Genomic DNA, 15,811 nt, shown 5'->3' with positions numbered 1-15,811 from the left:
AAGTGCACTAAAGTAGCAGTAGTTTTCTATAGTATGTTCGGTTACCTGTGTTCTTAGAGAGGGCGGAGATCAAAGTTAACATGTTCAAATGAAACATTCAGTCGAGTGTGGAGCAGTAAAAGAGTCCCATATTGTATTGTTGGGGTGCATGGATCATGAATTTTTAAGGCTGGTTATGATTGTTTTAGCCAAACCGGCTGTTTTATCTTAGCCTTTTTAAAACCAAAAGCTAACAGTGTGTGAGATTATTCTTCACATGAAACACTAGCACATCATCTACTTTATGTCACATTATAAATAACATTATTTGGTTAATGATGGGCCAAACTGGTATTTAAAATTCTTAAACAATCAGTTCACAAATTTTTAAAAACGGTAATATCCATTATTGTGCTATGATATTTTGGTATAGGTGTAGCAGCAGTATTCAGATACGGTGTGTGCACTTACCTGACTCGTTATTTATGTCATGAACTTGCAACAGATCAGCCAAAATATAATCATGGCGGATTGTGTGGAGCAAATATCTGCCGATTCCAGTGCATCCATATTGTACTGTTGCATTAGGGTCATGCCTTGTGGAAGTCTATGGAAGACAATAATGTATTTCACAAAAAGCATAATTTTAAAACATTGAGAACTGGAGAAAAGTGCGAGAAAAAAACATTGCATTTTTCCTTTAAGATAATGTATTTGTGAAAGTGTTCTACATTTTATATCATTAAATGTTTTACAAGTGGGGTTTTCGTTTGTTGACTTCCTTATTTGAAAAGAATTCTCAGAGATGCCTAGTTCTGCTTTTGTTAAACAAGAGAGGGTTCATATAAGGATCATTCATTCTATCAAAAGCTTGTTCTGAGATAACATATTTCCCTAATGTGTATATCTGACTGGGCCACTGGGCAGTATTGGACTGTAGTGCAAGGATGTGTTAAGCCCTACCTAGTATACTAGTGCTGCCTTAATGAAGGTTGTTAAGACAGTCTGTCAGTGTACCCGTGTTTTATATTTTTTCTACCCTCAAACCATAAAGACAGTTGGTTATTGCTTAGTATGCCAAACCTTCCATCTGCTAGTCTATTGTACATGAACATTTAGCCACATCTAACAGCAACAGTAAACTCTGCTGCTCTGATCTCCAGGAGCATTACTGAACCTCTGACCAAATGTACAGAATAACAATGCCGATCAACTTCCATCAACTGTCAGCAAGCATCTGAGTCATAATGAAGAACTGCTGGTAAACAGCTCCATCTAGTGTTGAAGGTAATTGTTCATGGTTGCCACAGTAAAAGCTTGGTTTGGAAAATCAAGGCTGTGTTTAGAAACATTGTAGTGGGCAGAAAATGCTGGAAAAAGAAGTCCGATCCATTCCTGCAATCCTGTGTGATGTGTTGTTAGTTGTGTATTCTTTTTTGTGGGGTACTAGAGTATGAGTAGTTTGAGCCTGATTGCCTATTTGTAGATGCTTATTTTCAGTGAAATGCTACCCTTAAAAATAACTCATTTTGAATTGTAGCAAAAAATAGAAAAATATCAGAAAAAATAGATTTTTCTCTGTACTGACCGATACCCAATGTTTTAATATAGGTATCAGAAGAGAAAAAGTGGTATTATGCTATCTCTAAAAATTTCGTGTAGGTTCACTAAATAAAATTGGCTATATATGTGTTGCAGACATCGCAGTCCCTGGTTCCTATCACTACTACTGTAGAGAAATCAATAAGTTGATCTAAAATAATAATTTCATGTCAAACCACTCTCGATGACTGTTTACATATCAACTGAATTTGCAGAAATTAAGAAAAATCAGTGGAGTTCCCTTTACATTTCATTCAGATAAACAAAATATATGCATCCTTCATCAGCTAAAGCTTTTTGCACTGAACTTTGAATTTCAATTTATTCCCAGAAGATGACAATCAAACTTAAATCTCTAAATCAAGAATACCAAGCAGTTAAAAACAAACCTAATGCCAATATCCCTGGTCTTATTTACTCCTGTGTGTTCTTTTTATAACTCCATCTCAAAGTTTCAATTAAAGATGGAGCAAGTGTGAGGCAAAAAAGGAAAAGAGGGTTACCATTTATGTGTGGGTATTTCATAGACTCACTGCAGCTACTGAATGCAATATATGTAGCGTCAAATACTGCATTTTGTACTACTTCAAATATCTTACTAAGTCTCAAGACTTTTAGGCCACTTAAAATGACAATTTCAAATTAACACCTATGCATTGTACTCTTTCACTCATTCGATTAGCCATCTTTAACCTTTAAATATGCTTGAGTATGCAAGATTTCACTGTTACATACTTTTGCATTCAGATCACATTATGAATTTTTGAATCCCAGCTTTACTATATACATAAAATCTTTCAAGTGCAAAATGTCAACAGCAAGCATGTAATTAACAGAAATTAAGGCAAATAAATAGAAACAGTTAAAACAACCCAATATATTACTCTTCTATTCAAGAAATGAATGACTGCATTAAATTCAAAAGGACTACTACAGTGTGTGACATTCATGGACAGTCATTAAATTGAGCCAAAATAATGAAAAAAAAAGTTGGGGGGGGGTGGAGATCCTCCAGCAGATCAGGGTAATTTAACATTTTCCCCATTTCTTTCAGTCTCACGAAGACTTTTAACCACATTTCCATAATTAATGTACTTTCCATTAAAGCACAGAACACAGAGTTCATCCACAGCTCAGTCTACAGCAAGTCTTCAGTGTTCTTAAAAATGAGAGTGAGGAGTTCCTAGATTCAGGTGCTTCTATCTTGTTTCAGTTTCAGACCACAGGACAAAGCTCCCCCTTCAGAAATACATCTCACTCCCATGTAGAATATGCTTCTTCTGCCTATACATGTCCATTTTTTGTTTTTTGTTATTTCTAGCTAGGGATAGACAAAAGGCCATTCTCATCAGCAGTGTCCAGAATCTTACAGATCACTGGAGATTCAACCTGTAGAAACAGAAAAAAAAAACATTAGCCAAGTACTCTTTATATTTGCCATTCACCCTCACAATTTACACAATTTTCCTCTTACAGTAAAGAGCTCTATATACCAAGAAAGGTTTCTTGACTTGCAACAATAATGGACCCCTTTTTGGTGTTATATAGAACCACTTTTTAAAAATGTCCTTTAAAAGTATGGCACTCATCATAAAGAAAAACTGTTTGAACATTCAAAAACATGGTTCCTTGAATTGTTATGGTTCTATACATAACTGTCACCTTTACTAAAGGTCCTTTTTTCAAGGGTATACCCCAAATACAAGTGAGATCAGGAGTTAAAATTTAAGAATGTTTTGCATATTGCTCAGATGTCTGTAACCCCGGACACAACTGTCCGGTCAGCTTGGCTGTTGCTAGGCTAACCACAGAGACAACAAAGCCTGGTGGAATGAGTTCATGTCACATGCAAAAGGGGGAAATAAAATAATGTCGTTCTGCACTAGAACTATGAGGCAAATCCTTACGGGTGACATAGACTTCTGTTATTCTAGCCTTTTTGTGCCAGTGCAAACGTAAGAGGCAAACTCCGGACACCAAATATGTCATGGCTGATCAACTCAATCTGGGCTAATACATTTTGGCTAAACGATTACTTCTTAAGTTCTTTGGTTCTCACCCCTAAAATATATTGACAGGTTTGGGGCTCCAACAGGTACACAGTAACAGCATGAGGAGACTCTGATTCCTTACACCTAAGAATGAAAAAATAACAGTGTTTGTACACATTCACTGGTTAAGGCATGCTGGTATATTCTTTTACAGGTTAATGAAGTCCCTCACTTGAGCTTCACAATGACCTGTCTCGACTTCCCTGTCAGGTCACACACATCTCCATGGCCGTAGAAGTGGGACACCACCCTGGCAATGCATCAAAGATAAGAAAATTTAAAGGGGCAAAATGAAAGATTTAAACATCATCTATTGTAAACTGGCCTGCTTGCATTTATAGCGATGTTGCAGTAGTTGCTACAGACTTTATAATTTAAAGATTTTGATGATGTATCTTGGAGGTAAGAGCAATGTTTGAAAAACTAGACTTTGGGCTGGATACATTAGCAGACTGTTTTTTTTCCCCTATAAGGAATAGATAATGTTGCTGGTAGGAAGCCAAATATCATGTTTATATATTTTATTAGTCTTTATATCAGTGACTACACTAGCAGTGAGGATTTCTTTATTGCTTTGAGAGGGTGAGAAATTCACTGGTTGAGGCTACAGGATGCAATGCTGCACTACAGAGTATTACATAACATAACATATTAAACACTAGGTTTTGACTGATATTTCACTTCAATAACAAATCTACGAGTGTGTTATAACACGTTACGCATAAAGGACAACATACTTCACTTTCTGTGTTCCATCATCTTTGAGCTGATAAGTACGAGCCACATTCTTCTTGGCCCATTCTAAATGCTCCTCACGATTCCAGCTGCCCACCACCACAATACTCTTTCCTTGCTCTTTGTCCTGTGACAACACAGAAGCAAGAAACCCATTGCTCATTAATTTTGTCTGGGATATATACAGCAATCTCATTTGCAAACCGGGCAAGTTCTGCTGACTGTTTCATGTCTGCAAGATAAATCATTTCAATGTCATGAAGGCCATAAGACAACTACGCACTCAGCCCAAAAAATGCGGGATGCACTCATACCATTCCTTCTTTCATCACATTAGTTTGCCGAAATACGTTTGTGTAAAAGATCAGCCCTCCTCAGCACTGACAAACTCTAGCTTTGATCACTAACACCTCCTCCCTATTTGATCATGAAAACATGCCACTTTAAAGTTGCATGACTAAGCAATTTCCCTGGTTTGCTGAATGCCAACATGGTTTCCAAGATCCATTTTTTATTTGCTTTACATTTGCCAACATGCATATGTTGTTGGTTTTCAAACATATGTCTGTACAGCCAGTTTATTTCTAAATGTTTAACTTGCCTTTGTGCTGCTTAACATTTTAGTCTGTTAGCACAAGTGGTTGCTATCAGATGGCCTGAGCTAAAGGTTTAATTGACACAGCAACAATAACTAAGGAAGGCAGAACTTTCTCAGAATTTTGCAATCAATTTTGAAATATTGTAATTGATTATATTATTATTCAACATAGTCTACACTGTTTTCGGCCAATATAAAGGTGAACCCAGACTACTTTGAAATGTAAAATCTGAAAATAAGCTTGTATAGTTTGTACTGACCAAAATAAAATTAGTTCCTGAAGTCACATTTGTTTGAGTGTGGTTTTTAAAGATAACTCTGGAGCAAAGGCAATCAAATTGAACACCAGCAAAATTTTGTGATGCACTGACCTACCATACTGATTGTGAGCAATAGGTAATTGGACAAAACAATGGAATGTGTTCACTATTCAATTACCTATGGATTGCACTGTATGTTACATTTAGTTTACAGTTGTGAAGAAATATTAGCCATGCTTCTAAGCAACTGATAAAACCAACACAGGAAAAAACAGAACATACTCAAGAACTTTTCTCACCTCATGATACTGATGGACATGCTTTCCATAACAGAATTCATATTTCCACCATCCAACACCCTAAACAGAAGATTTCAAGTAGTTAGCAAATCACCAAGTCAAAGAAGCAGAAGCAGAAACTTTTAATTATCCTGCAAACAGAGCAGCAATCATAATTACATAATTAGGGTTGGGCAACATTAATTTAATTTTTTTTTTATATATGCCGATTGACAACAGCATATAACAGTGGTGTAGTTGTTTCCTGCAGTTAAACCCATGTGTAAATTATGGCTTACCAGCATCTTAATGCAAAAATGTCAAATCTGGAGGAGCTGACATCACAAAAATAATACTGTAAAATCGTTTATGTCTGATCATACTCAAGATGAAAACTCCAATGAAGAATCAGTTTTTGCCTTTCACATTCAGATCAATACTATTTGCTGTTTAGGGGAAGCTGATCCTAGAGTCAGCACTTGTAAAATGGAGTATTCTGATGAATTATGGCATCACCCCATGCAGACAGTATGAGCCGCTGAGGAATTCCTTGATGAGCTGTTCGTCAGTCAGGCGGGAGATGTGGGTAGTGCCTACTGTGACTTGAGCTTGACCACCAACGGCTAGGGGCTTGTGGGTAGAAGTATAAGCTTCTTCCCGCACAGGGGATGTGTCCTCCTGAAAAAGCGAAACAGAAAGAAGAGGCTTCAACGCTTCTTGAAGTGACTCTTCACTCCATTACTTTTTCCTGTTAACTGAACTGCTTCTGCAGCGATGTACCAGAGCAAATGTTATAACTAGTCCATCTATCTATTACAGATTAACCCACCTGTGGGGTAAGTTTCTCAGGCTGCTTTCAGAAATTGTTCAAAAATGGTAAGTGCTGGAAATAGAATTGGATTATTTTCTTTCTTATTTGTAATAGAGATGTGTAGTTTATTTGTACAATTAAAATATTAATCCCAAATAATGAAAAAATATTTAGCAAATAACTAAAGGTGTTAGGTCCTGTCCCACTTTCCTCAACTAGTCTGTTACTTATCTTCTAAAACTGAGTGGGAACAGGTCCCCAATCCCATGGTCTGTAATTGGTCTTCTCAGATTGGCCGTGACCTACATATCACCAGATGTCCTGTGTAAGTATATAATGGTCCAGACACACATGTGCATGTGTGTCTTCCTAGTTCCTCTCACCTCCCTCTCAGTGGCAGGGCTGAAATGTGGTCTGAGCAGCTCCTCCTGCTGCTGGTCCAGCTGTGAGAGACTGAGAGGTCTGAGGGGGGAGCCTGCCAGAGCCTGGCACAAGATGGTGTTCACTGGGGATGACTTAAACCTGAGAGGAAATGGATTTGTCATGAGTTTGGAAGAAGATATCTAGAATTAGTTTAAAGTGCAGGGAGTTTATATACATATGCCATCTTATATCAGACCTATGCTCTTTCTATAGAATGGAGTTCCCCAGACTCGCTCTAGTGACTGGAACACCTGTCAGGTTCCTAGAGTTTTACCAAGCTGGGAAAATCTGTTTTTAACTTCAGTGCACCAGCGAACTGGAATGTTAAAGGAAACTCTAAAGCTCTGCTCGCTGGTGTCACTTGACCATTTTAAACTTTTAATCTCTAAACACTTCCATTCATTCCACAATTGTTTTAGTTGATCTTAGTTCTTTTACTGTTATATTTAATTTAATTAGTTTATTGAATTACTTTATTTGTTGGTGTGTTTTTTTGTCGTTATGTATTTTGTTGACATTTTATCACTATTTCTTTTTTGAGCCTTTGTTTACTTTTTGATTTCTTTATTAACTTTATTTTGTTCATTTAGTCTTGTTAACTTGCTTGGCTACATTGAGAGTCACACTTAAATGTACTTCTGAGTTGAAATAAAGGACAACTGATTGATATAAAAAATGAAAAAAAAACAAAAATATGAAAAAGATAACAGTAGCTAGCCAAGCATGTAGAATTTACCTGTACTAGCACTCTGTTGTTGGTTGGGTCCAGCATATATATGTGTCATTCCCCATTATTAGTGCAGTGTAGCTCTAATAAATGAGCTGATATATTTGCTATTGGCTATGTGTACCACATGTCCATATCTGCTCTCTGTTACTGGATAAGACTAACAAATGTCTTGGTCTGCTGCCTATTACTGGCTGAGTTTAGCCGGTAGCTGTATTTATACTCTGTTATTCAGGGTGCAAAAACAGTCTAAGATATATCTGATATGTAATTTAATTATTTGTCTGATGTTAAAACAATATCCGATTATTACAATAATTTAGATGATTTAGTAAATATTTGAAACAGGACTAGTTCTGGACATTCATTTTATTATAACTTTTAAATTTTATTATAATTCCCAAAAATATACAGATTTCTCAGTCATTTTAGAACCTTGTACCTGGACACATAACATTTTTAAATTGTTACCTACAGCTACCAAGCTTCCTACTAACTATTTAAAACCTGAGACTTTGCACCAGACTAACACATTAGAATACTTGGTAACACTTTCTATAAATGTCACCTTTGTAAGCATCTATAAACACATTTATAACATGTTATAATGTATTCATAAAGCATTATAAACATGGTTATAAATATTTATAAGAAAGAATTACACTGAATTACACTTTACAGCCATATATACATTATGAATTGTTAATATAATGCATTATAAATAGTCTTAATAACATGTTATAATGTCAGTGCCAAAGAAGTCAGTCCCAGCTTGGAGAGCGTAAAGTAAAGACAAATACCAAGCTAACAGTGGTGTACATTGACTTTCCCACATTGGGTAAAACACTGATGGCAGCACTAGTTTAAACTCTGACATTTGAAGCCTGTAATGAGCTTTATTGTGAATGTTTTAGTGTTTCAGTAAATTCTTCATTAAATACTTCAACTTGAAGCCTCACTCTTAACACTGGAGGAGGCTTTAGTACAGTATGCTTCACTTTACTTAGAGCGGACAAATACGACTTATGAGCTCTTATAATTTGTTATGATCAGTACTTATATTGTATTATGTTAATTCATAATGCATAATAAACATGGCTATAATGTATAATGCATTTTTATAAATATTTATAGCTGTTTATGTTTATAATGTCTTATGAATGCATTATAACGTGTTATGAATGTGTTTATAGATGCTTACAAAGGTGACATTCATAGAAAGTGTTACTGAATACTTTTATACACTGTAACTACATGGGTTATATATTTTCGACCTTAACTCCAACTCCAACAAGGAGATGTTAAAGGGGAATTCCATTTTTTTTAACATTTCTTTTCAACAGTAACTTATTGACTCTGATTTCTCTACAATGTAGTGACATGACCCAGAGGTTGCAATGTCTCCAAAACAAGTATAGCCATTATATTTACTTAAAATTATATACAATTTTAGATAAATTATATTTATCTAAAAAGACCAGTGAACCAATACATGTGTTATGAGTGTTTGTATGTAAATCGTGAAGAAGGTAAAATAGTGGTAAAGTTTTCTTTGGGGACTATTTTTCTTCACAGCACCTGGATGCATCTCTTCAGCATGAATTAATTAAAAATATATATAAACACGTTTCAGGCCAAAGGTTTTACATAAAACTATTGTAAAAACATTGTTCCAGATATCAGCCAATGTTTTCACAACGATTTTATGTAATAACATTCTGTTAGAGTGTTTTGATGCATTAAACACTTTGGACATTCAGTTTGATTGGCACATTTCATATCAACCACAAACAAATGACTTTGTTTATATTGCAATGTATTAATAATGTGAGAATTCTGAAAATGTAGTGTTGCTCTTTAATTCTTTTATTGTAATCAGCCCAGGAATGACATATGTGCGTTGCTACTGCTATTTGGTGTGCCTGTGGTCTATCTGTACTTGCAGCCAGAACACATCACAAATTAGTTTTCCTGAAGTCTCAAAATTGTCTTCTCTGCAAATTGGAGAAAATAAACTGTTTTGGTTCTATTTGGCTGTGTACCTGTACTTTGGATGGGCACAGAGCAGAGGGGTGAGGACCACCACCTCATACTCGCAGGTTGTAACCTCAGCGATTGAGAGAATTTCGTGCTTTGCCTCTGGGTGGCAGACATACAGCACAGAGGTGGAGCGAGGCTTGTTCTGTTTAAGCAGACATGGCGTCCCATTCCCCATCTCCACAGGGTAGTAAGGGGTCAACTGGCCTTCTACATTCTTAGTCGGCACCTGTATTAAACAGTTAACAGGGATACATCTGTTATTGTTCTATTACTTATTTATAAAAAAAAAAAATGTACTGCTACCAAATAACATTTCATTTATACTATTCATACTATTATGCTTCCGATAGAAATATGTGGAAATCACCACATATTATACAGTACTGTGCAAAAGTCAGACACCACACTTTCCTTCATATAATTTATAGAATTCTCAACAAATCTGTGGGCCAGAGAGAAAAAAAAGTTCATATTTCATGTTGTGCTATAACCCAAACTGGCCATCATTTATTCAAAATACACAAAAACTTCAGCAGTAAAATAGAGGCATTGTAATAGACCTCAAAATATTACATGGACATTTGAAATATTTAAAATTTAAATGTCTCCAGCTGCTCGGTTGTTTTGTTGTTGGGGTAGGAGAGTAGCGCAAATTACGTTGCAGTGCATGCTTGGGACTGTAGTGCAGTGCACTGTGAAATGGGCTAATATTAAGAGAAAATTAAAATACTTTTGCGAGTTGGATAGGATTGTGTCTGATCTGACCCATGGGCCTTGTGTTTGACATGGGATTTATAGTCAAAACGGCCATTGAGTACAAATTTTTCAGTGTCAGGAAAAAAGCAGGAAACATACATTTTATAGAAGACTACCCAAAAGTCTCCAACACTAGGCATAACATCAAATCTATTTAGTATTTAATTTGTCCAGTCTTCTCTTTTGTGAAACCATCGAGTTACAGCTATGTCTTTCCAACAAAAGATCTTTCCAAAGGTGTTACAAACATTCAGACATGAAAACTCATCAACAGTGAAAAAGGTGACAATTTCAGAAACCAGCCCCACGCAGCGGCATTGCTCCTAGGAGAAGGCCCTCTGAGACTAAAAACAGGGGTAACTGCAGTGGAATTACTTCCTTCATTCAGTTGTAGTTACAAAGTCATGTCCAAATCTGTTGCTTACTATAACAAGGTCAAAACATCAGTGTGTACAAATTTGGGTAGATATCTTCTTTGAGGACCCCACATCTATTATAAACAGAAGCCATGCTAAAAACTTTGCCCATCAGTTGTGTTCTACTGGCTCTAAAAGTTGTATTGTGCTTGGACCCTGATGATCATAACTGTAAACGATGCTATTAGTCAACAGTCGTTTAGCTCTCATAGCTAGTCCGGAAATCACTGTGCTATACAACAATTTCAAACACAAACTAAATGCTTTTGCCCTGGTTGCTGACAATGATCATTTACGCATGTTAACCTTTTATCGTCCACCGTTCAGAGCGACTGAAGAAAGAAATCCCACTCATGCCTATGACTCCAGCACACCTGGGACAATATCTCATATTACACCACTCTGTCTCGTGTATTACTGTGTAAATGAAACCAACTCATGGAACATGACTCTCTCTTCACGTTTCAGTAACATTATTTTAGTTCTGATTGGCCTAAAAAAAAATACTTGCTGAGAAAAAATAGACAAAAAAAGAGAAAATGAACATCTGAAATGCATAGTCAAGTTTTACAGACTGTAAAGTCCAAATATGTAATTGGGACTACCTGGATTGTGAGAAGCAGAAAACGTAACCAACTTCTACGACCAAACTATGGAGGTGTTTATGTCCCTGACTCTGAAAAATGGATAACTTGTACTTGGTCTTGGTTTTTTTGAAAGGGTAGTCTCTGACTTTTGCACAGTATTGTACTGTCGATAGGCAAATTCTTCAAGCACTTTACGCACCTCATTGACAGTATCCTCCACTTTACCAGCTTCAGATTCTAAAGAGCAGAGAGGGCTTATGAAACTAAATAGAACAGAATATTACACTGTGGGACAAAACTGAAAAATGCATGTGTGAGAGAAAATCATAACATCCTCAACCTGCCAAAGCATCAGTGGGTTTACTCATGGTCCCCAGGTAGTACTCCTGAATGTTCAACTTCTGCAAGCACAACACACAAATCAGTATTGTAATTGTTTGATTGTGAAAATCTTATTACATTTTATTATTAAGCCTTTTACTTTATACAAAACTTGTTAACCCAGTTTTGCACATTGTTACAGAAAAATAAAATAATAACCAAACTGTTAAACAAACCTGCCCCGCCTCCTTTTCCTCATGATATTGCCTCACATGTTTACCATGGCATACTTCATACGTCCAGTAAGACTCAATCTGCAATTAAATAGCCAAGGACCTTATTATATTGCTAACTAAGGTACAAACTGTGTGTGTCAGAAATAAAAAGTGGTTATTAGCCAAAAAAGACCACAGGACTAATTGTTCCTAATAGTGAATAGCAAATCAAGACATTAAGACTTGTCTAAGACACTATCTATAACTGGCATTAAAACAAACAGTGCATAATACATAATACTGTGAGTGCCCAGAATGTCTGCCTACAGTTGAAAACCACTGATACTATCACTGCTACATCAAAACCTTGTAACTCCCAGTTTTCCAGCACTATTTACAAACACCAGCTGCCCTTTACATTGTGTAAACGTTTCATAATGCATGGACCAAAATGGTCCAAAATTACCTAGAACACAATCTCCTGAATATATAAACACATATTAATATACCCATTAACATATATTAATGCTAAAGAGGCTGGCAACTGAATTGCAAATGTTACTACTTTTTAATATTTCATTTTTTAAATATTAACACTTCTCAATAATCCTATAGATGTGTGATGAAAGATTTAAGACCAAACTAGTCCTCAAAAATATTTCAAACAGATCTGGACTATGTGGGCACTTCAGGCTGCAAAATGATTGACACTGTAGTGTGGCCACAGTAATGTAAACAACCCCAGAGCAGCAGGGTGTTATTATTTTTTAAGCTTTAATGTCTGACAGAAATTAGACTTGTGTGAGATACTGGATTACAGAGGTAAAATTATTAAAAATTATTATTACAAAAAGTGTCTACATTAACTGCAGTGTTGAGTGTTAGTGGCTAACACAAGTAGAATTTAGCCAATCACCCAAACACTGTCGGAAAGAATCCTGAAAAACAGCTGCTCTCCAAAGGCTAGTTTCACACTGTGCAGACATATGTTTTTGAAATGCTAGCAAGCTCACTCACTGAAAGTCAGTTAGACTTTGGTTTGTGTGGGGCAAGGTATGGAAAGGAGACAAAAAATCTGCCCTAATCCTGACTAGTTTGAGCGATCACTTGACGTCAGCATCTTTCGATTTAGTCCTGCTGACCTCACATTTAACCAAGGAAACATAAAAGGGCTAAAAATTATCAATCGAAATTACCAACAGTAAATAAACTGTCAGCCCCTTTAAGAATGATTTGTTGCTTTTCTTATAAAGTTATACATTTTTGGTTTGTTTTTGAAAACAACTATGGAGCATTTATTTTGTACATAACATCTGAACTCTAGAGATTAGAGGGCACATCCATGGCCGAAGTATGATTTAATTTCGTTTTCCACTACCAATGTAATACAAGAACCATGAACCATGTAAGTGTAAGCATAACCCGGAAAAGCAAATGGCATTTAATCTGATCCAAGAAGTACATATTGAGGAGGATTCAGCAGCACACACTGTAGATGTGTAAACACACTGTTTTGATAGAACTGGAAGTTGTTCACTGTGATCAAAACACATGAATGAATATTAACATAAACTAGCAAGGGCCAGGTCACACACAGTAAAGCTGCATTCCTGCTTGTAAAATGGTGTAAAAAAAAAAAAGTGTTGAGAAAAAGGAAACTGAGATGTGAAACTCACCCTGTACGAACAGCTGCTCTGTTTAAATAACGGTGCAAGCAGCACAGCAGGGCCATGCCCCATATACTCCTTCTCCTCATCCTGACAATGACAAAGACGAAGAAAGGGAAAAAAGTAGGCAAAGGTAAGAATGACTGCAGGAGAGCGATAGTGAGTCAGTGTTAGAGACAGAGTCTGAGACAAAAAGCAAAATAAAAACAACAGCCATACAGCTAAATTTACTTCTTAATTACCAATATCTTACTAATTACCAATATCAAATACAAATGTAACAGTTTTACCTCATCTCCATTGGCTAGAGAAGGTAATAAGCACTTGTATTTCTCTTTCTCTGCAGTTGTCATAATAAGGAAGTCATCTTCTTTATAAAGAGCCCCTGAGGTTGGCTGTGGATGACAGGGGTGATTATGAATGAAACTCTCAGTATGTGATTTCAGTGCGTTTACATTATGTTAGGATATGATAGCATTTATCATTTCATCATGCAACATGTCCAAATGTTTGTACAAATTTTCAGATTCTTTGGATATCAAGAGGATTAACAAGGAGCCCCCTTTGTTGCAGTAACAGCCTATAGTCTTCTAATAAGGCTTAATACTAGACGTTGGGACACAGCTGTGACGATCTGATAGCATTCAGACCCAAGAGTACTAGTAAGGTCAGGTATTGATGCTTCACAAACACCACTCCAGCTCATTCCAAAGGTACTGGATGGAGCTCCATCAATCCTGTTCCAGTGTTCAACAGCCAAACGCTGCATAATATTTCCGAAGCTTGGCACTGGACATTATGCGCAGCTGCTTCAGAGCGTCCCATTCTACTGGTAACGCTTTTCTATGGAAATTATCCAAGCTGTATGCAGGCAAATGAACACCTGTGTCAACAATTTGTGTCTGGATATTTGTGGACATGTAGCAAATGTATCTGAAAAGGACACAGTGTTAATGCAAAGATGTCCAAAGGTACCAAACACGGAACTAGAGCTGAAGTATGACACCTAGCTAACATTTAACGTGAACAACTGCTACAGTGTCGAAAAGTCGGTTAGCTAGCAAGCCTGGAAGCTTATAGAACTTATAGCAGTTGACTGTTGACAGCCTAACGCTTGATCGCTGCACTTCTAATCGTGCGAATCCATAAGCATGTCCTTACCAGGGTGACATATTCGCCGGGCCAGTTGATTTTGAAAGGCATTTCATCAGTAAAGACTGGAGAAGCGCCGCGGTTAGCAGACAGCCCGACACACAGCAGCAGCAACAGCAGCGCAGCCACATAGGTGGTAAACGAGCGGACTCTGTGCATAGTCCCAACTAGCCACTACCTGTTCTACTATAGTTTCATGAGACAGTTAACTAAGTAGACAAAGTACCACAAAATATGAAAAAATTATTTGCATATGACTGACTCCTGCTCACACAGCTAGCATTAGTTCGGCTAACTCACAGACCCCTAGCTAACTAACCACAATAACAGGAACTGTTTTCACAGCTTGCCACGTCCATGTCCGGTACAGCTTCCAAAATCTCGCGAGATCTCACCGGTGCAACACACAATAATATATCACTACCACATCAGTGTAACTGCAGTGCTAAGAATAATTCCCTACCCAATAATATCTGCTCTTTGGCGGTCCTGCGTGGTCCTGACCATTGAAAAACAGGTTAAAAGGGAGGGGGGGAGGGGGTCTACAGTCTGTAACTGTAGAACTACAAAGTGGACCTGATACAATGGGCAATAAGTGTAAAATCAAGGAGGTGTTCCTAATAAAGTGCTCGGTGAGTGTACATAGACGTGAGACAGGTCGGACAACGAGATAATTTGCACTATGACTACTGTAAAATTGTAACGGAGTAAATGAGAATTCTGATCATTGGCTGAACATGATAAAATTTTTGATGAAATTAATATGACTAATAAAAAAGTGTTTCATGTTTATATAATTGAGTACAAGTAAAACAAAGGTAATTTCAGTTGTAAAAATTAAAAAGGACAGATGTTAATTTTTACATCCCTCACATTAGTCTTTGCAGTTTTCAAACACTGTGTTACTAATCAACCCAGAAGGATAAGCAGCTTTGTGTGTGTGTGTGTGTGTGTGTGTTACTAATCAAAGTACGGCATTAAAAATACGTTTTAAAATTGAAATTTAAAACTGAGCCCTCTATCAATGTGTGTCTTAATGACTCTACTACAACAAAAAACGACAAACCACACGTGCCTTTTTCAGATAACTAAAGTAAGCTATATTAATACTGAGGTGAGTTTGGATAGCCATGTCTTCAAATAGCTATGCTCATTTCTATGAAAAAAATGGATCTGATAGCCTAGATTAAGTC

At 36.7% G+C, this 15,811-nt stretch overlaps 1 protein-coding gene across 1 annotated transcript; it reads right to left on the bottom strand.

The window, feature by feature from the left end:
- Window positions 1-1,946: 1,946 nt before the first annotated feature.
- Window positions 1,947-14,986, bottom strand: erlec1 (endoplasmic reticulum lectin 1). Its single transcript, XM_036583086.1, has 14 exons — window positions 14,628-14,986; window positions 13,757-13,861; window positions 13,476-13,556; window positions 11,821-11,898; window positions 11,604-11,664; window positions 11,463-11,500; window positions 9,507-9,730; window positions 6,698-6,836; window positions 6,020-6,181; window positions 5,525-5,584; window positions 4,370-4,494; window positions 3,805-3,882; window positions 3,641-3,716; window positions 1,947-2,970 (listed from the first exon to the last, which is right to left on the bottom strand). The coding sequence occupies exons 1-14, from the start codon at window positions 14,775-14,777 to the stop codon at window positions 2,899-2,901; spliced, it is 1,449 nt and encodes a 482-aa protein (XP_036438979.1). The 5' UTR covers window positions 14,778-14,986; the 3' UTR covers window positions 1,947-2,898.
- Between the last annotated feature and the right edge of the window lie 825 nt (window positions 14,987-15,811).

The sequence above is a fragment of the Colossoma macropomum genome, unplaced genomic scaffold (genome assembly GCF_904425465.1).
Source record: "Colossoma macropomum unplaced genomic scaffold, Colossoma_macropomum, whole genome shotgun sequence".
Classification (NCBI taxonomy): domain Eukaryota; kingdom Metazoa; phylum Chordata; class Actinopteri; order Characiformes; family Serrasalmidae; genus Colossoma; species Colossoma macropomum.
The sequence above is the reverse complement of the archived record's forward strand: the minus strand, read 5'-3'. Positions and strand labels throughout refer to the sequence as shown.

Excerpts from the sequence above, each read along its gene's own strand:
- erlec1 (XM_036583086.1), bottom strand. The coding sequence starts at position 14,777 with ATGCACAGAGTCCGCTCGTTTACCACCTATGTGGCTGCGCTGCTGTTG. Across the intron at positions 11,501-11,603 it reads ACCCACTGATGCTTTGGCAG|AATCTGAAGCTGGTAAAGTG; the intron begins GTTGAGGATGTT and ends TCTGCTCTTTAG. Across the intron at positions 6,182-6,697 it reads GCCCTGCCACTGAGAGGGAG|GAGGACACATCCCCTGTGCG; the intron begins GTGAGAGGAACT and ends TCGCTTTTTCAG.